Source organism: Lepidochelys olivacea, assembly GCF_965140295.1.
Source record: "Lepidochelys olivacea isolate rLepOli2 genome assembly, chromosome: 2".
NCBI lineage: Eukaryota > Metazoa > Chordata > Testudines > Cheloniidae > Lepidochelys > Lepidochelys olivacea.
In genome coordinates, this window is record NC_140412.1 from 250,283,102 (window position 1) to 250,304,698 (window position 21,597).

Consider the following 21,597-nt stretch of genomic DNA (forward strand, 5'->3'; position numbering starts at 1 on the left):
TGCACTTCAGTGGTCCAATAACATGGAAATTTAACTTAATATATTAGCGTATAAGCATATTCTGAATAAGATATTGAACTATAATACATTTAATGTCTAATAAGAACTAAAGGAGGCCTGTACATGTTAAATAAAATTGCTCTCCCTACTTATATTAACTAGCTATTGTTTCTCAGTGGCTTGCCATGCATTGTAATGTCAGTAATTATTTTGAATTATTAAGGAGGAATTTCGATTTTCTTTTGAGATAAGTATTGATGTGCTGATCCTACAAACTCTTACATGAGTAAATCAGTATAAGCCAGATTTTCAAAAGAGCCAGGTTTTAGGTGCTCAGCATTCACTATTGGAAATTCATTTTCAAAATGGCCCAGTTCTTACCTAAGCACCTAAAGAAGGGCCAGATTTTTAAAAGCTGCTAAGTACTCAGCAGCCACTGATGTGACATTTATGACCGGATTTTCAGATTTATTATTATTTATTGTTTATATGATCATAGCACCTAGGAGCCCCAGTCACGGACAAGGACCCCATTGTACTAGGTGCTGTACAAACACAGAACAAAATGACAGTCCATGAAGCTCTCAGCGCCTGGCATGCTGAGCCCTTGAAAATATGGCCCAATGTGTCAGCAGTTTAAAGTGTCTGTTGATTTTCAGGTTGTCTATTTTCAGTACATACTGCACATTAGTTAATATATTTTTATGTATCTTTTTATCTGTGATGATCTCATTTCTCCTGCCTCTCTCTCATTTATTTTACTTTTTAACTCTACGGGTATTACTGTAGACTCCTTGAAGCAGGAGTTCTGAACACTGTTGTCATAACCAATTAAATAATTATATATGCCCCTTAATGTATATATCTAATTATTAGGGCTGTCAGTTAATTGTAGTCAAGTGATCAATGCAAAACAAATTAACTAGATTAAAAAGTAAGTTGCGATTAATCACAATTTTAATCACATTGTTAAACAATAATTAGAATATTAATTTAAATATATTGTAACTATTTTGGATGTTTTTCTACATTTTTAAATATATTGATTTCAATTATAACAGAATATAAAGTGTGCAGTGCTCACTTTATATTATTATTTTATTATAAATATTTGCACTGTAAAAAAGAAACAAAAGAAATAGTATTTTTCAATCCACTTCATACGAGTCCACTAGTGCAATTTCATTATTGTGAAAGTGCAACTTGCAAATGTAGAATTTCTTTTACATAACTGCACTCAAAAACAAAACAATGTAAAACTTCAGAGCCTACAAGTACACTCAGTCCTACTTCTTGTTCAGCCAATTGCTAAGACAAACAAGTTTGTTTACATTTATGGGAGATAAGGCAGCCTGCTTCTTATTTACAATGTCACCTGAAAGTGAGAACAGGCGTTCACATGGCACTGTTGTATCCAGTGTTGCAAGGTATTTACATGCCAGATATGCTAAACATAAGTATGCCGCTTCATGCTTTGATCACCATTCCAGAGGACATGCCTCCATGCTGATGACGCTTGTTAAAAATGCATTAATTAAATTTCTGACTGAACTCCTTGGTGGAGAATTGTATGTCTCCAGTTCTGTGGTTTTAACCACATTCTGCTATATATTTTGTGTTATGGCAGTCTCTGATGACGACCCAGCATATGTTGTTCGATTTAAGAACACTTTCACCGCAGATTTGACAAAATGCAAAGAAGGTGGCAATATGGGATTTCTGAAGATAGCTACAGCACTGGACCCAAGGTTTAAGAATCTGAAGTTTCTTCCAAAATCTGAGAGCGATGAGGTGTGGAACATGCTGTCAGAAGTCTGAAAAGAGCAATACTCCGATGTAGAAACTACAGAACCTGAACCACCAAAAAAGAAAATCAACCATCAGTTGGTGGTATCTGACTCAGATGATGAAAATTAACATGCGTCAGTCCACGTTACTTTGGATCATTATCAAGCAGAATCCGTCATCAGCATGGACGCATGTCCTCCGGAAATTGTCAAAAAGTACAATTAGTGCTATATTTAACACAATTTGAGACAATTCCCATCTTCTTAAGAAAAAGAAAAGGAGTACTTGTGGCACCTTAGAGACTAACCAATTTATTTGAGCATGAGCTTTCGTGAGCTACAGCTCACTTCATCGGATGCATACCGTGGAAACTGCAGCAGACTTTATATACACACAGAGAATATGAAACAATACCTCCTCCCACCCCACTGTCCTGCTGGTAATAGCTTATCTAAAGTGATCATCAGGTTGGGCCATTTCCAGCACAAATCCAGGTTTTCTCACCCTCCACCCCCCCCCCCCCCCCACAAATTCACTCTCCTGCTGGTGATAGCCCATCCAAAGTGACAACTCTTTACACAATGTGCATGATAATCAAGTTGGGCCATTTCCTGCACAAATCCAGGTTCTCTCACCCCCCTCCCAAAAACCACACACACAAACTCACGAGAGAACCTGGATTTGTGCAGGAAATGGCCCAACTTGATTATCATGCACATTGTGTAAAGAGTTGTCACTTTGGATGGGCTATCACCAGCAGGAGAGTGAATTTGTGGGGGGGGGGGGGGGGAGGGTGAGAAAACCTGGATTTGTGCTGGAAATGGCCCAACCTGATGATCACTTTAGATAAGCTATTACCAGCAGGACAGTGGGGTGGGAGGAGGTATTGTTTCATATTCTCTGTGTGTATATAAAGTCTGCTGCAGTTTCCACGGTATGCATCCGATGAAGTGAGCTGTAGCTCACGAAAGCTCATGCTCAAATAAATTGGTTAGTCTCTAAGGTGCCACAAGTACTCCTTTTCTTTTTGCGAATACAGACTAACACGGCTGTTACTCTGAAACCTGTCATTAAGAAAAAGAGAAATTTGTTTTCATTGTCAGAGTGGGTGTTAATACAACTGCCACAGGCCAGAGTTTGTAAGGGCTAATCTAAATTCTGTTTTTGGATATGTGTGGGCAGTTCCCAGTGACTTCAGTGGGACTTCAGAGGGCAGAATTTGGTCTTGCATTTCTGTTTTCATTCCCTTTCTTCTTAAAGTAAATTAAGAAAGGAGACGAGTGATGTTCGAGATTAACTAAGGGATGAGAGGAACATTTGGAATTGATAGATCATTGGGATGGCTTCTGTGATGAGAGCCTCTTCAGATTAGTTGGTTCTCACTGAAGCAGAAGTTGTACTGACTTACTAGGTTCCAAACTGGCAGAAATTTTAGACTGGCTTTCAGTTAGATAGAAAAGGAGGAGTGGTGTGTGTGCACTTGCATGCACAGGTGTAGTTTAACTCAGATAATCTAACCTGGATATCCAACCCGCATAACAAGGCAGAATGTAGAGTTCTGGAACAAAAGAAGGGTATTTTGATGTACCAGAATGTTTACACGAGGATACGAGTAGCATAGGAAACTAGCAAGAACTACATAGTAGTGCCCCCATAGTCCTCTCTGCAGAAATTGCCTGAGTCCCCCAGAACCAGCGTATCTCATTTGACACCAGTGGTGAAAGTACACAGCCCTTTTGTTGAGTAAAAGCAGCACAAAGCTGCTCTAAACTCTGTAGGTTTGGCCAGTGGAGGATTCCCTGATGCGAGAACTGAAGAAGTCAGCCATAAAGTTGCCTTCTACTGTCTCCCTTGCAAGTTCTGGTGTAATTGGTGTTCTGGGATTGGGAAGCATATTGGGGCTGCAACTCACAGCACTGCAGAAATTCCAGGCAATGCTGGGACTTACTGGCAGTTTGGGACAGGTTGCCATATCCTATGCAGGCCTCCAGAGCTCTGTAAATTATTCCGTGGTTTGCAGAGCAACTCAGGATTAGGAGGATTCAGAGTGTATCAAAGCAACCATAACCTTTCTTGCCCCCAGACTGAGAGTTCTGCCTGCACCTATTAGAATCTCACATCCCTGACCTGTTTGGTCAAAGACTCTGTACTTGTGCGTTGGCTCTGGGCCTTCTCCCCTACTTTCTTGGAAATGTGGCTGCAGTGAAATGATGCTGCCAAGTTCAGCCATCTGCTGAGGGTTTGTATAGCTGGGACAGCTGCCTCCCGTGTGGCTCCTCCAGGCATTGTATCACACTACAGGCAGCCTGCCTCAGTTTCCCCTCTTGGACTGTTCCAGTAAAACTGCCTTTCATGCTTTTTATTTGTCAAAAATACTCCTCCTTGATGACTAAGTTTACTACTATAAACTAAACTGCAAATAAAACTCAAAATACCAAAATAAAGTCCATTCCTAACTCCACAAAAGCCCTAAAGCTTCCTCCTCCCAGACCTTCCTGCTTGGGGCAACTCTCCAGATCTCAAGGTTTTCTCTGCAGAAGCCTTTTCTCACTCTGCATAATCTTCCTGAGCTTCCCCCTTCGTTGCAGCCTTCTTTTGCCCCTTAGAGGGAATTACCTGATTTAATGCATTCAGCACAGGTATGCCTTATTCTGTAATCAAGCTTGGTTAGTCTAGGGTTACCATAAATTTTCCTAGATATTTCCTTTTTTTTTTGATTCCCTGTCTGAGCAGATATTTCAAACAAGAGGAAATGTCTGGGATTTTTTGTGGAGCAGACATTACAGCTCAAAAAGAGCTGGCTGCACGTCCTGATTGGTCCCTCCGCTGCTGCCGCAGCTGCAAATCCCACCTACCCAGGCCCTGGCTCCCAGTCCTGGGGAGAGGGAGAGGCAGGGAGGAACTGGCAGATGGCAGGTGCTACATCCCGGGTCTGTGCCAGCCACCCTACCACCATGATGGAGTGACACTGCCCCCCACCTCAAGAGTAAGCCTGCAATACCCTCACCAGTATCCCCTAAATACTCCCTCCCAGTATACACACAGTACACACACAGCGCTCCAGAACCCCCCAGCTGTACCCACCTCTATCAGCTCCCCCCACCCCCCAGCAGTATCCTCTTTTTGGGAATCTTGAAGATGGTAACCCTAGTAGTCCCAGCCCTTAAGGGGCAAACCACCCTGTTATAGCATGTCATAAGAGTTATGTGGCCTGAGTCTGAAGTCACACCAGTATAGCTCCATCAACTACGGTGGAATTACTTCAGACTTTCACCACTCTGAGATCAGAATTAAGGCAGGACACTTGATTTTTAGATATAAACATGACAGGCTGAAGCTTTGTGTGAGGGATCACTGGTCACAGACCTAGGCCCATATGTCCACAGGAAGTGCCCAGATTGTGACCGCCACCGAACAGCTCTCTAAGAACTCTGGCCCACTAAAGGCTCCGCCCATGAAGCTGCTGACTGGAGTGAACATCCAGCCCCACTGATTGGCCCAGACATACTACTTACGCCAGAAGGAGGCACAGGATGTTGTCTGAGCAATGGCATGAACTTCTGATCTATTGCTGTACTGGACCCTAACTCTGGTTTGACCCTGGCACTGTTCCTGACTCGACTTTGATCCTTGATATTGGCGTCTGACTCTAACTTGACCCCTTTCAGAGTAACAGCCGTGTTAGTCTGTATTCGCAAAAAGAAAAGGAGTACTTGTGGCACCTTAGAGACTAACCAATTTATTTGAGCATAAGCTTTCGTGAGCGCTTATGCTCAAATAAATTGGTTAGTCTCTAAGGTGCGACAAGTACTCCTTTTCTTTTTGACTTGACCCCGGTGCTGTTCCCTGGTTCCTTACTCCAGTGCTGACCCATAGTATAACTCCTGACACTGATTGTGGCTCAACCTTTGGCGTAACTCCTGACCTCAACTCTGGCCCCGACTTTGGTGTGACCTTGACTCCAACTCTGGCTTTGGTTCCTGACTTCTGACCCTGGCTCTGACCACTAGGCCTGACCACCCATTCCCTGGTCTTTACGCTCTGTTAATGAATAAATAAAACTCTGCATGGTGGTACTCTTCCAAGCTCCGCCTTCAAAATATACTCCACCTGTGTGAGTCCATAAAATGAGGGCTGATCTACACTGAAAACTACATTGGCCTAGCTGTGTCTTTCAGGTGAGTGAAAAAGCCTGAGAGACATAGCTATGCCAATCTAACCCCAGTATAGACAGTGCTAGGTTGATAGAAGAATTCTTTCATTGACCTAGCTACCATCTCTCAGGGATGTGGATTACTACAGGTACAGGAGAACCCCTCCTGTTGCTATTGTGTGTGTCTACACTGAAGCGTGGCTGCAGCTGTGCCACAGTAGCAATTTACATGTAGACATGCCCATATGTAAGCGGGGGAACAGTGCTGCTATTGCAGGGAACTTTCCTGGCTTACACACTACCCTGGTGAAATGGGCTAGTGAAAGGATCTGAGTCCTCACTCCCACTTCCTTTACCCAGAGGCCTGCCTGACCTCAAGGGCTCCCCTTCCATTCTCCTGTGTGGCAGAGTCCTTGTAACTCCAACAAGGCTGGGCCCAGGATTCCTGGGGCCTCGACCCCCAACCTTGTTGTGATCACTTAGGGCAGAGACTAGGGTGTCCCCCGTCTGGGGTGCTCTCTCTGCACTGGACACTTCCCTGAACCAGTGATCATTACACACAATTCAGAGCAAACACAATTTATTAAACGGCAATCAATTTTTTTTAAAAAAGGAAGAAATGAGAAAGGTTAAAGGAAAACACATAACCCCACTCTGTGGCATGGGGACATCATGGGCAGCATCTCTGGAATGTCAGGGCGGTTCACAGTCTGTTCCTCACAGTCCCAGGCCTCCTCCTCAGGCCTTGGCAGTACTGCAGGGATGCTGCGGGTCGGACACTTGCTCTGGCGTTGGCCACACGCCCTCAGACTTCTAAGTGGCAGGATCCTTCTTCCCAGCATTGCCCCCACCCCATCAGGGTTACGATCCCCCTCCAAGTCTGGCCTGCAAGGCCTCTTGGCTGGGGTGTCTCCCTGCGCAGGGCCCACTGCCGAGGGTCCCCTTTGCTCTCCCCGGCTGCTCACCGCACCCGGCTCTGGACTGCTCCAGCTCCACTCTGCCTCAGCTCCGGCTCCACCACTCTGTCTCAGCACTGCTGCTGCTGCTACTCTGCCTCCGGCTCCCTGGATTGCTTCTCTGGCCCCTCTGGCTCTGGTTGCTGCAGCTCTGCTCCCTGCACAGGGCTGCTCTCTGGGCTGCTTCTGTAACTCTGCTCCCAGCACTGATCTGCTTCCTGGGCTGCTTTTCTGGCTCCTGTGGCTGGCATGTCTCTGCTCCCCACCTCAGCTTGGGCCCCTGCTCTCTCCTTAGCTCGACCCCACTCTGTCTGACCCAGCTTACATGGAGGAGGATGGAGGATGGGACGCCCCTGGCCTCCTGACTCCCTGATTAGCCTGCCCACCCTGTCAATCAGGCTGACCTGGAGCATTGGCCTCTCCCCATTGTTCCTGGGGACTGTCAGTCTCAGGGTTCTGATTTCCCATCAACCCTTTCTTTTGGTACTGGGAGCTAGCCAACCAAAACACCCCCACTGAGTTTTAGTAAGGGGACAAGAGTCCCCTTACACATAGATACTGCTCACAGTAGATTGCAGCAGTGGTGCGGGAACTAGGAGTGCTGGGGGTGCTGCCAAACTCCCTGGCTTGAAGTAGTAGTAACAAACACCAAATACATGGTTTCCATCATCAGCTCCCCCACTAGAAAAATTGTTCCAGCACCCCTGGACTGCAGATGTTCAAAATAAAATCATGCATGCAGTCTGAATGCAACTGGGCGCCTTTGACTTGACTCCTTGATTGGGAAGAAAATGGTGGAATGTACCAAACGCCACTTATAAACATCAAAATTAGATGTCGCCCACAGAAATGCATATCTGGGAATCTCTGTCTCTTTTCTTACATGAGGAATGAAATAGTTAACAATGCTGACATTTAAATTATCATCATTAGGCACTCAAGTTAACATCTCAATGAGATGGATGAGTGGATTTGGTCACACCTCAGAGCTGTTATTCCAGATTTTCGGCAGACTCACAGACACCCCTAGAGCAGTTATACTTGGTCAGATTTGAGGGTTTTGTGTTGTTTTTTTTGGCAGATGTATGAGTTGGAGACTTAAGGGGAAAAAAAAATAGGAAGAACATGAGAACAGATTCAGAGATGTACAGATATACCGTATCATTGCATACTGGCTCAATCTGAGCTCAGAGTCAAGCTAAATATATTTTGTAAAAATAGGTAACCTGTATATCACATAAGAATCTAGGTCACAGATGCAGATCAGAAGAAACACTCATTCCATCCCATAACCTCATTTAAGCCCTACTGATTGCATGTCCTTTGCCAATGGCATCTGGGGATTTTGCAAGTTAGGTGTGGGACCCACTATTGGTCTAAAATGAAATGGATTCTGATTGTAGGTTTAATAACTTCTTTGAAGTTCTGTTGTAAGCACAGCTGTGTATCCTTTAGGGTGAACTGTAATGTTGCCTCTTGTATTTACAAATATTTTTCCCCCTTTGGACAAAACTTTGTCCTGATTGTAGCTGATTTGCTATTAGATCATTAATTATAATCATTATTTTTATTACCTTACCCGTGGATTTATGTTTTCTTTTTGCTGAAATATAGAAATTTCCCACATGTTCTAGTGTCATGTTTAAAATTCTTTAGGTATTTTTTGTTAAGAACCATCACACAGAGCTAACTCCTGTAGCTTCAAATATAAAATGTAGTGATTTTTTTTCTGAGTTCAGTGTATATCATTTATGCCGGTAACATTCTTTTCCTTGGTTTTGATGTGCAGGACTTCAAAGCGGAGTGCTGCTGATAACGAAAGGAATTATGAGCTGGAAAAGGATGTGGACTTGGCCAAGTCTCTTCAGCAATATCTGGCATACCTAGGTATACTTTCGCAGCCTGCAGCTCCAAATTTATATCCAAGGATGAAGAATGACAAAGCTTCTGTCAAGGTTGTATCTTTAGATGCTTTCTACATTTAATATTAATTCCTTCCTTCTCCTCTGCCCTCTCCCTTTACACCCTGCTACCAGCGTTTGTTGTTTGAGTTAAGACACATAAGAAACTGAATAAAAGCAGTCCCCCCCAAAAAGGTGAACTGGTTAAGAACCTACCTCTTATGTTCTTTATTGTTACAGGGTCTGCTTCCTGCATATGCCTCAACTAAAATGCATTGTAAAATCTAATGTAATAAACTCTCAGTAGATAGATAAAAGCTGATGTATTTGTCCACAGTCAAGAGACATGCTCAAATTTTTAAAAATTGTGTCTTTAACAAGTTCATGGAATGCAATATGGTATTTTGAAGAAACTGGCAGATATTCTTGACCTCTTGGGTAATGTTTTGGCACCCTGTAATGTCTTAATGTTTGGCTGTTTGCATGAATGCAACCTGGAGGCAGCAGGTGCACCTAAAAAGATTCTTATGAGTTAGAGAGTCAGGCATGGAAGACAGATTTTACAGATGATATGCTTGGTATCTAAACTAAACTGCCACAGCTGACAAACCTCTTTCCCCCGCTTGCTGCCTTAAGAGCTAATGACTCATATACATAGAACTAGCAAGACTATCTACAGTAGCATTTTCTGGTGATTCCCAACAGTGGTACAGGTTGTACCTGACATTTTATTTAACTGTCACATGTCTGAAATATTCTGGAGAGACAAGGTGGGCGAGGTTATAAATTTATGCTCCTGCCACCCCAAACTGGAACCCATATGGGATATCATTAAACAGTTACAACCCATATACAATGGGGACCACATTCTGAAAGAAATCTTTTCTGAATCCCCTTTTCTGGGCTTCAGCCAACCCCTCAAGCTCATCAGAAGCAAGCTCCCCAAAGACTAGGACACACCAGCTCAGAGTGGCACCAGAACAACAAATGCAAAATTCCTAGTCATATCTCCACTGCTGTGATGCTCAACACCCTCCCCAATACACCTTCAGGATTCATGCGTCCTCTACATACTTATCACAGCAAGTAGTATGCCCCATTAACAACTATATGAGTGAAACTAGACAATGACTATGCTCTTGAATGAACTTGCACAGTGAACTCACACAAATGATAAAAGACAAAAACATCATACCACCTGTGGACGAACACTTTTCACAAAATGAATCACTCTATATCTGACCTCTCTGTTCTCATCTTCAAAGGAAACCTGCACAACACCTTCAAAGGACAAGCCTGGGAGCTTAAATTCATAACTTTGCAAGATTCTAAAAATCATGGGCTGAATAGAGACACTGGATTTATGGTGTCTTACAACAATCTATAACCCACTTAGCCCCCCTCCCCTGCCTTCCCATCCCATTGCTTTCCCCACGATGACTAGAGGGGTGTTAACACCTTGAATGGTCCCTGGAAATATCTTACGCTAAAAAATCCACCTTGTAGCTGTGACACAGACTACATTTCCCAGAAATGAAGAAGAGCTCAGTGTAAGCTCAGCGGGTTGTCTCTCTCACTAACAGAAGTTGGTCCAATAACGCATCACTCACCTTGTCTCTTTAATGTCCTAATAATATGGCTACCACAAAATACAAGTATTATGGTCCGAAATCAGAAATACCTCAAATGTCATGGACTGGAGTAAACAGCAGTAAGTTAGAATTTATGTGATATGACAACAGGTACTTATTTAGGATAAGAGAAACTTTTAGGCAGCAGCAAATTAGGTATGGGAACTAATGAATGGGCCCACTCCCGTTGGTGCCTGAGCTCAGCTTTTTGAGTGTCCGGTTTTGATTCTGAGGACACTGAGTGAGGTTGTCATTCTTTGAAGCCTCAATCTTTCAGGGAAGTGTAAATTTGCCCAAATGATATTTCAGTAGGTGCTGTCATGCAAATTCATAAATAATCCATATGTCTGAGATCTTCTGTAGGGAAGCCTGCCGTGATAACACCACCCACCAACATTATTGAGTGTTGCCATGGAGATAGGTACTTAGAAACCTGAGGGAGTGAGATAAAGAGCAGAAAATCTGGAAATGAAGCACATATAGAAACAAACTGTGGGATTCTTTCCACTGAGGAGCATTTTAAAACAACTGATCGTGACTCAGACTGCGTTATCTGTAATACAAAATAGAAGTAAAAAACAGACAGCAAATAATGTCTCAAAAGCTAATTATCCCTTTTACAGTCTCTTGGAGACCTTTCTCACCTCTAAAATTCAAAGGCAGTTGCTGATCTTTCAAAAAGTAATAAGTGAAACGTTCCATATTTATACAATGTATTCCTGTGTAAAAGGAGTAGTATTTAAATAAAATACAAGCTAGCGTGTTTAAGAATCTGCTAGACAGCTGACAAGCAATGTTAACTTCATGGTTTGAAAAGGAAAATAACTTTAAGAACTGCATTTAAGAGTCAAACCACTTACCAAATTGAAAACAGATACAGATTTTGCTCAATTTTGATTGCATACCACAATGGAAACTGCACATCTTCATAATTTTCTCCAAATATTGATGAATTCTGAGCAGACATTAAATAATTGTATTCCTCTTTTCATCTTCTGTACTTTCTTTATTAAAAATGCAGGAAGACTAGAAGTTCTATATTCTACTTTCCCTTAGAATTGCCACCTTTATTGCTAAATATAGGCTTCTCCCTGGCTTCTTCTTTCTGCCCCTTCCATCAAAACATGTCCTTTCCAGGTGCCAGTTGGATCCCAAAAAGCTATTTATTGTCTTCTGCCATCCCATCCTGCCTGTAGTGTTGGCAGAGAGCACTACACTGTGCCTGGCTACTTTGGCACTATCTCCCTCTCCTGGCTATGGGGAGGTGTGGGTGAAGTTTGTAGGAACAGCATGTAGAATTATAAAACAAATGCTAACAGTAGGCCAAATAAGATAATCTAAAATTGCTTTCATGAATGTGAAAAGCTAGTCTAAGAGACAGTTCCTGAATATATTCTGATTTGCCCTGATAGCGTTCTGAAATTTAAAAAGATGAGTGCCTAAAATAGACTCCTAAATTCTTATTTAGAGGATTTACAGTATGAAGCTAAACTTTAGGAACCCAATTTTGAAAATCTTGATCTGTAGTTTTCCTTCCATCTCTCAAATATATTTGTATTAAACAGAATAAAGTGGTTGATTTGCATATTCATGAGGTTGCAGCTCAGCAATTGTGTACGACATCATTCTAAAATGCACATATAAGTAAAAAGAAAAGGAGTACTTGTGGCACCTTAGAGACTAACCAATTTACTTGAGCATGAGCTCTTGCATCCGATGAAGTGAGCTGTAGCTCTCGAAAGCTCATGCTCAAATAAATTGGTTAGTCTCTAAGGTGCCACAAGTACTCCTTTTCTTTTTGCGAATACAGACTAACACGGCTGTTACTCTGAAACCTGACATATAAGTAAATATCAGTGAGCTTGAGGTTTACCTCACACACCACAGCAGCAGTAATAACCATCTTGAGGCTTAAGTCGTGGGACACAACAAACTTTATCTGTAGTTTACTGTCAGTTACAGAAGCCCCAATGATTCTGATGCTTGGAGCAGTTTGAGTTCCTCGTGTCATGCCTTTTTTTTTTATTAGCATTGTTTTAGACATTATCCATTGCAAGCTCAATAGGTGTATTTTAACATTTGATAATCACCTCACCAGCGAGTAAACCGAAAGTCATTCACAAGGCTTGAGGAGTTTCTTTCCCAGGGCTTAGAGCTCTAAAGAACATTTCACTGTAATTCTGTTGGAAAAATTTATTCAGGAAATGAGCACTTGGTGGCATTTGTCCCTTAGACATTAGCTGGCATTTTTTTCACCGAGGCCTAATGAGGGCTTTACCTTCTCACAAACTTCTGCAGTGTAAATATTTGTGAATCCTTTCAATCAAATACTAGACTTAATTCACTCACTCACTCTCTGAAAAGGCATGGCTTTTAGGTAGCTGAAAATACAGAATCACAGAGGCTTCAAATTACAGATTTTTCCTCTAAATTGGAGCAAGTTTCTTCCTTTCAGAGAAAACTGGACTTATTTACATCCTGCCTCTGCTGAAACCTAGGCAGGTAATTCATTTTGTTGGATTAGAATGCCCAAGACATATTTGATACTGAAGAAATTTTGGTATTAAAGGAGGACAAGTTTTGCTGTTCACAGTAGCCATGCTGGTATATTGTGGATGGTATTATAATAATCCTATAGCTGGGTCTCCTGGAAAGCCTCGGAATGAAATCTTCAACAAATGTGACTGAGAAGAAGGAGCAAAGGCTACTGTGGCAAGGAGAGAAGCAGAAAAGTGGCAGACTATGGAGGCAAAGGACCTCTAAGGAAAGAAAGGAAGAGAGGGGCATCTGCGGGTTCATGCCACTCTGTTGAGTGGGGGAAAGTGGAGACAGTTGTGTCTCAATTTGCCATGCGGGGGTGGTTTTTTTATGCCTTTGTGCAGTCATGGGAGCACTTTTTATAAGCTTCTGATACTAGAGAGATGGGGGCTATATATATATATATATATATATATATATATATAAAACTGGTGGGCAGATGTTTGCCTTAAAGAGGTAGATGTACTGGAAAAAGATGCTCTGTTTTCCATCTGGGGATGAGATAAAAGGCTGTCACCTGCTGTTGAGCACTTGTGTTGTATGTGCTTGCTGGGTCTGTGAGGCTCTCCTGTTGTTTCTCCTTGGGATGGTAGGGGATACGAGTGGGAAAAGTTGTTTCTTTAGTCCCATTCGGGTATATGAGAGTTAGAGGGACCCTTCATTGCTCCTTTAGTTCCTTGTTGGGGGCAGGAAATCCCTACTTTTCCTTTAGCCCTCTGGAGAATGGAATGAGAGGGAGGTTCCATTTCTCTTGCCCTGAAAGGAGCTGCTCTGGTCAGAGTATGGTGATGGAATAATTGTGGGCTACTCCTGCAGTAGCACTGCCTGTTGGTGCTGCTCTCCACTGGAATGTTTTTTGATACTAGAAATCTTAGGCCCTAATTTTGGTCTGTAAATAAAACTAACATCTATTCTAAGTTTAAAGGAGAATGTTTAGCATATCAGGATCCTTGTTTATGCCTGGCAAACCGATAAGAAAATTATAGAACTGAGCAGAAGCTACAGGGGAAGGGGAATGGATTGGATCACCTGTCATTAGATGCTGGCAAGGGGAGTGGGTGTGACTGTGAGCTATTGATGGGAGCTCATTTTGCTAGGGCCCTACCGTCAATCAAACATTAACCCCGCCCCTTGACCCCATAAGGCCTGCCCACCAGTCACCGGAAGTCCCACCCCATGGGGTATTACTTCTGGGGTCAAGGTGGACACATGACCGGAAGCAAGGTGTGTCATGGACCTCTCTAAGAACTCCTCCCACTGTCCTCTACCAATCGGGATGGGTTTTGCCCTGATAGGAATGCCCCGAGAGAAGATTTGACCAATCAGGGGGAGTTCCAGGATGGGGTGACCTGTCTGGAAGTGGTCCGTGTGACCCCTCTAAGAACTTCTCCCACCACCTTCTACCAGTCACGATGGGTTTCAGCTGCAGAGGACCGCCCCGAGAAGAGATGCCCAGCCCACCTTCCAGAAGCTTCCTAAATTGAAAACCAATTACTGGATGCTTCTATGAAACATCTAGTACTAATATCCCGGTCTTAGAAAATTTGAGTGCTCAAATAAACAGTCTAAAATATACTTTGAACTTATTCTTTTGAACAGCATTAATACTGATAGGGTAATAAAAGAGATCATGGGACATGCAGTCACTACTCATTTTAAATCCAGAGCATTAACTCAAAAGAGCAGAGCCCTAATTGTTGTAATATGGATCACTGTGTCAGAGTCAGAATAGTCAGATACTGGTTTTGGTATCCAACTACCTCTTGGTGTGCTGTTGTATATGACTGTTGCAAAATCAAAAACCCTTATGCAACATGAACTTTAAGTTCTGCTTTTAGCCGTCTGAGTATAAATGAGTAATTTGTAATGTAACCTCTATATAAAATAAATTCTTTAGTGAGAATATAAGGATGCAAATTACAGAGGATCTCTCCAAGGCTATATAGATTGTCTGTCAGTCTAAGATACGTATGTGGCCCCCTTTATGGGTATCTGAATGTTTATAGACTTTATTGTCACAACACTCTTATGAGGTAGGGAAGTGCTATTATCCCCATTTTACAGAGAGAGTAATTGACTTGGCCCAAGTCATACAAGAAATCTGAGATGGATCAGGGACTTTAACCCAGGTCTCAAGTCCTAGGTAAGTACCCTAGCCACAGGACCCTCTTTTTGTCTGCTGTTTTCACTTTTGCTTTAAGAAGGGGCAAATTCTGTAGGGGAGAATTGTACTTCAGCTACAGACCTGAGTATTTTCACTTCTATCTGACTATGGATATAACCCAAGTAGTTAGAGATGTAAATATTGAGTTTTAGCACAAAAATGGGGTACAGAAAGCAAGGGGCCAATTGGTGCATTTTTGAATATTTTACCCTGTAATACTGAACATTATCTACTAAGGAAAAGAAACCTCTATCTACTGAGAATAAGAATCTGTGGTTTCATTTAGGAGATTTCACAGCTCATCCATTTGTAAAATAGGAATGATAATTTACCCTACCTCACAGGGGTGAGGTGAGGATTAATTAAAGTACGTACAGTGCTTTAAAGATAGAAAGTGCTATATAAATGGTATTATATATGCTAAGTATCAGCTAAAAGTCATCAGGAGATTGGGTCATGACCAGTCTTGCCTACTGGATGGAGTAGGAGTAAGGCTTAGCAGGCAGAGCAGGAGCCAGGGCATGAAGGCTAGAGTCCAGGGTTGAGGCAGAGTCAGAACCAAGAATTAGAGCTGCCTGTTGAGACATTGCCTTGAGTTGGGGCAGGCAGGGGTAGGGCTGGGTTCCAACACAGGACTGGGACTGGGTGCAGGGAGACAGAGAATGTGCAGACACTTGCACTAAGCAGCGAACAAGCTGGGGCTGGGGCTGGATTTAAGAAGAGTCCTGCTGGCTTCCTCGACCATTTAAAAATGTCGTCCTTATTTAGTTTCAGAGTAGCAGCCGTGTTAGTCTGTGTCTGCAAAAAGAAAAGGAGGACTTGTGGCACCTTAGAGACTAACAATTTTATTTGAGCATAAGCTTTCGTGAGCTACTCTGAAGCTTATGCTCAAATAAACTTGTTAGTCTCCAAGGTGCCACAAGTACGCCCTTCCTTATTTAGTGTTAGCTCATAGAAGACTCAGGTGGGAGTAGGTAGAGTTGCCAGCAATTTTAACATTAGTCTTGCTTGCTTAATTGTGTGTGTGTGTTAGAGGGGAAGGTTGTTACTTACAATATAACACCATCATGTTTGGTTTTTGTGAAAAACTCACTGCAAACAATTTTTTATAATTGATGGAGATTTTTAAGGTTAAGGCTTGATTCTGCAAGATTCTGAGAACTCTGGCTTTGATCCAGCACAGTACTTAAGCATGCATTTAGCTTTAAGCATATGAATAGACCCATTGACTTCAGTTTAAAATGTGTATATTCCTCCAAGACTTGTTTATTATGGGTGCCTACAGTACTTCAGCCTTTAGGTAATGAGTTAGCTCAGTGTACCAGTTTCACCATATCCTTACAGAAAAATTGTTTAAACACCATTCTTGGAAATCTTACACTTCCATAACGGACTTACGACATGTGAGCAAACTGTTCTCAGGGAAGAGAACTGGTAAATCCTAATAATCCCATCAGCACTGATTACCTTGATGCACAACTCCTATAGGAATTATTTAAGCTCAGTACCAATGTGGACACAAGAACAAATGGATATAAACTGGTCATTGGGAAGTTTAGACTTGAAATTAGACAAGGGTTTCTAACCATCAGAGGAGTGAAGTTTTGGAATAGCCTTCCAAGAGAAGCAGTGGGGGCAAAAGATCTATCTGGCTTTAAGATTAAACTTGATAAGTTTATGGAGGAGATGGTATGATGGGATAACATGATTTTGGTAATTAATTTATCTTTAAATATTCATGGTAAATAGGCCTAATGGCCTGTGATGGGATGTTAGATGGGGTGGGCTCTGAGTTACTACAGAAAATTCTTTCCTGGGTATCTGGCTGGTGAATCTTGCCCATATGCTCAGGGTTTAGCTGATCGCCATATTTGGGGTCAGGAAGGAATTTTCCTCCAGGGCAGATTGGAAGAGGCCCTGGAGGTCTTTCACCTTCCTCTGTAGCATGGGGCACGGGTCACTTGCTGGAGCATTCTCTGCTCCTTGAAGTCTTTAAACCACGATTTGAGGACTTCAATAGCTCAGATATAGGTGAGAGGTTTTTCGCAGGAGTGGGTGGGTGAGATTCTGTAGCCTGCGTTGTGCAGGAGGTCGGACTAGATGATCATAATGGTCTCTTCTGACCTTATTATCTATAAATCTATGATTTCATTGTCAGTTCTTTGACTCACATCATCTGGTAAAACTAAGGTTTTTGTTTGCTATGGAAACAAAGACACACTGACACTTCCACTTCATGCATGTCATTCCATTAGAACCTATAATCAAGAACATTAGCCAATAGGAGTAAGAACTGGTAGAGAGGCAGAGCTACAGACTAGCACTGGATAGAACTGTGAAGGCTAAGACTAGGAAGTTCCATAACTGTTAACATCTGAGAGGGAAAGATGAACCTCTAGGAGGGCCAGGTGGGCGGAAATGACTTGGGAAGCCAACAGGAGAACTGGGGAATCACCACAAAAGTCAAGAAGGGCTGCAAGCATTTTGGTCTTAACATTTGTAACACAACTGAAGTAAGAACTTGTACGCAAGGGAAACCAGAGTACTAATCCACTCTTTTTTTTTTTGTTTAAAAATGAGAGAACATACAGTTTTCAATCAAATCTGTGCCAACTACATTTACAGCAGAGTAAATTACCATATTATTTGCAATCAGATGCCAGACCTTTCTATTACACTGAAATTGCACAATCAGGATTTAGAGGCAAAGTCTTCACTAGTTCTGATCAAAAGAGACTCTGTGGAGCCATTTTGCTTGATCGTCAATAAGCTTTTGACACTAACTACAGAGTATTAATTAACATTCTTTTCTGATGTAGCTTTTAAATGGGTTCAAAGATACAGGTCTCAGAAAGAAAGCAAAAGATATTTATGGAAGAATTATTAGTGAACCATTTGGCTGGTGTTATGTAGGAGGCCAGAAGAGATTATCATAATGGTCCCTCATGGCCTTAAAATCTATGAATCTACATAAAAACTGTGAGCATGGTGATCTGTCTTTCATCATGGCTGGACTACAACGGGGCTCTGCTTCAGGTCCTTTGCTGGTTTAAGTGTATATGAATGGTCTTTCCAGTACTGGAACTAAATGTGGTGGTTTCTTGTATGGTGTCATGTCACAGATATATGTAAGCAAACCATTAGTGACAATAGAAGACATTTTAATTCATATTTGTCCAGAGGACTAAATTCTGCTTGTGGATGCTTTTGTTGACTTTAACTGTAATTATATATAGGCATCCTAAGGCCTAATTTGGTCCAGGGTGTCTAAATGTCTCATCAGCCAGCTTTCTCTTAGTATGAAAGTATACCACAACATTGAGTACCATTTTTGTAAAACACTCATCCCACATGCTGATATAGTAATTGTACTATACTTTTTGTGGTCTTGTTTGGATATGTAGGATTTACATGAGCATATGGTATTTCTGGCATAGTGCTTTTACATATGATGCAGGGGTGTGTAGTTCATTCACTACTGAGTTTTGTTCTAACTGAAAGATGTACATCTATTTTAATACATATGTTGAAGAAAAGCTTTAGCTTATTGTGCTGTTGATGGCTTTTGGAAAACTCTTATTTTCTCTCATTATTGCCCAAAGGGTTCTGGTTTGAATGTGTGTTTTATGTTGCAGTTTATTTTGCCACCTTATCAAATTGGCACTGTGAACTTTGTGTTAAACTATTGTAATTAGCTATTGTGTCCCTACTGAAGTCAACGGATGCGAAGGATGAGTTAAAGTTTATAAGCACTGAATGTGAAAGGTCCTGTGAAAGTGCTAAGTAAAATTATTTTTTGTGATGCTGTGTCTTTCTATATTCTTAAAATGGGTTTTCACCAACTGTACGCCTCTTCCACATTGGGCAAATGGTTCTCCAAAGAAAGGCATGTTTAGGCATAAATGGTAATTCAGTGCATCACTGCTCTGTTGCCCTCACGTAGGTGAACTGGAAGTTAAAAAGTTATTCCATCTCTTACCTGCAAATTAACTGACATTCACCGGCCTCTTCTGTATACATCTCAACCTTCTTTTTTTTCAATAGCTCTTTGCAAAAGAAAATGCATATTCTATAAACTATCTCAGTGTGCATCTACAACGTATAGTTTAATGTGCCCTTCTGTGAACTTTCAAAGGGAAAATGTCAGTTACTTAACTTAACCACACCAGACATTGCCCTGATAATTCTGTGTTCAAAAAGGTTAATGTTTAGGTTTTACAGTATTTTTGATAGTGCCTCATGTGGATTATCTACATCACTCCTTGAAGGGTGATATGGGATTAAAAAAACATTATTTAAAGCAGGAGAGCCAGAATTTTCCAAAAAAGCCTTGTGACAGCTTAATATAATTTTTAAGGCTCTTACAGCAATGACATAACTTAATTGAGTACCATAACTACAAAACAATGCATGATAATAATGGTTAACAGTGTCTCCATAATAATGGTTAACAGTGTCTATTGTCATGCATCCAAAAGCACCACAGAGGGAGTTAACAAGTCCCTGTAATCAATAGCAATTCAGGATATTAAAAAACAAACAAACCACTACCCTGCTCAGGTGTTACCCTGTCAAACTCATTTAACTTTGAAATTAGACAAACCAGCAGTGTTCATATGCATGAGTCTAGAATAAAACAGCACTTGAAACAGGACTAGCACAGTGGCCTTTAATGTTTATTATTAGATATGAAAATAAATAAAGTAAAAAGAAATAGTTACCAGATTCAAAGCTCTGTAGTGTAGGTAGCTCCGTCCCCATTCCATAAAATCGAAAGACTGTCTTTCATGCCAGTTGACATAGCAATAGCTTATTCTTTATTAGATACTGTGTTTTAGTATTGCATTATTTACCCATGCCTTGTCTTTCCTGGGATTTCAGGCTGCATGTTTCTATATGCACATTTGTCCTTGTAGAAAAGGAGTACTTGTGGAACCTTAGAGACTAACAAATTTATTTGAGCATAAGCTTTTGTGAGCTAGAGCTCACTTCATCAGATGCATTCAGTGGAAAATACAGTGGGGAGATTTATATACACAGAGAACATGAAACAATGGGTGTTACCATACACACTGTAACCAGAGTGATCACTTAAGGAGAGCTATTACCAGCAGGAGAGCGGGGGGACAGGGGGTGAGCGAACTTTTTGTAGTGATAAAAAGGTGGGCCATTTCCAGCAGTTGACAAGAACGTCTGAGGAACAGTGGGCGTGGGGGGGGGATAAACATGGGGAAATAGTTTTACTTTGTGTAATGGCCCATCCACTCCCAGTCTCTATTCAAGCCTAAGTTAATTGTATCCAGTTTGCAAATTCATTCCACTTCAGCAGTCTCTTGTTGGAATCTGTTTATGAAGTTTTTTTGTTGAAGTATTGCCACTTTTAGGTCTGTAATCGAGTGACCAAAGAGATTGAAGTGTTCTCCAACTGGTTTTTGAATGTTATAATTCTTGACGTCTGATTTGTGTCCATTTATTCTTTTAAGTAGAGACTGTCCAGTTTGACCAATGTACATGGCAGAGGGGCATTGCTGGCACATGATGGCATATATCACATTGGTAGATGTGCGGGTGAACGAGCCTCTGATATTGTGGCTAATGTGATTAGGCCCTATGATGGTGTCCCCTGAATAGATATGTGAACACAGTTGGCAACGGGCTTTGTTTCAAGGATAGGTTCCTGGGTTAGTGGTTCTGTTGTGTGGTGTGTGGGGCAGGACTAAGTATTATTTAGACCGTCCGTGGCAGGTTTTTGTTCTTTAAAACTTCCAGTGACAGAGATTCCACAACCTCCCTAGGTAATTTGTTCCAATGCATAACTACCCTCACAGCAAGGAAGTTTTTCCTAATGTCTAGCCTAAATCTCCCTTGCTGCAGCTTAAGCCAATTTCTTCTTGTCCTGCCCTCAGTGGATAAGTAGAGCCCTGTGCAGATACAAAATGTATATCCATGGATATGTAGGGTGACCAGATTTCCCTATGCTGAATATGGGAAACCTGGTAAAATTACTCATTTTCAAGCGAGATCAATGGCAATCAATCAGAACTATGCAGTACAAACATTCAGATGAACATAAAGTTGACTGAGCCCCTGTTAAAAAGAAATACTGTGTAGTTCAGTGGTGGGCAACCTGCAGCCCATGGGCCTGTCAGGGTAATCCGCTGGCAGGCCGAGAGACAGTTTTTTTACATTGACCATCCACAGGCACGGCCACCCGCAGCTCTCAGTGTCTGCGGTTTGCTGTTTCTGGCCTATGGGAGCTACAGAAAGCAGCACGGGCTGACCGAGAACAGGGATTTTGTAGGGGAACAAAAGGGAGATGTCATCTTGTGCTAGGCATATGAACAGCTGGCCATTGTCAATGGGTTGGTAATCAACCAAGAGAAGCTAGAGCAATGGCCACATTTTAAGATAAGGAATGACTCTATCCAGTAGTTCACGAACCACAGACTAATGAAGTATGGGCCTG

At 41.9% G+C, this 21,597-nt stretch overlaps 1 protein-coding gene across 3 annotated transcripts in view; it reads left to right on the forward strand.

Annotated features, from left to right (window-relative positions):
- The window catches only part of PTPRN2 (protein tyrosine phosphatase receptor type N2), a 1,058,681-nt gene that overhangs the window by 409,934 nt on the left and 627,150 nt on the right, over positions 1–21,597 (forward strand). For all 3 annotated transcript variants that reach the window (XM_084620378.1, XM_084620379.1, XM_084620380.1), the window contains one exon: positions 8,687–8,852. In XM_084620378.1, the coding sequence (XP_084476504.1) occupies positions 8,687–8,852 (166 nt within the window). The remainder of the gene's footprint in view (positions 1–8,686; positions 8,853–21,597) is intronic.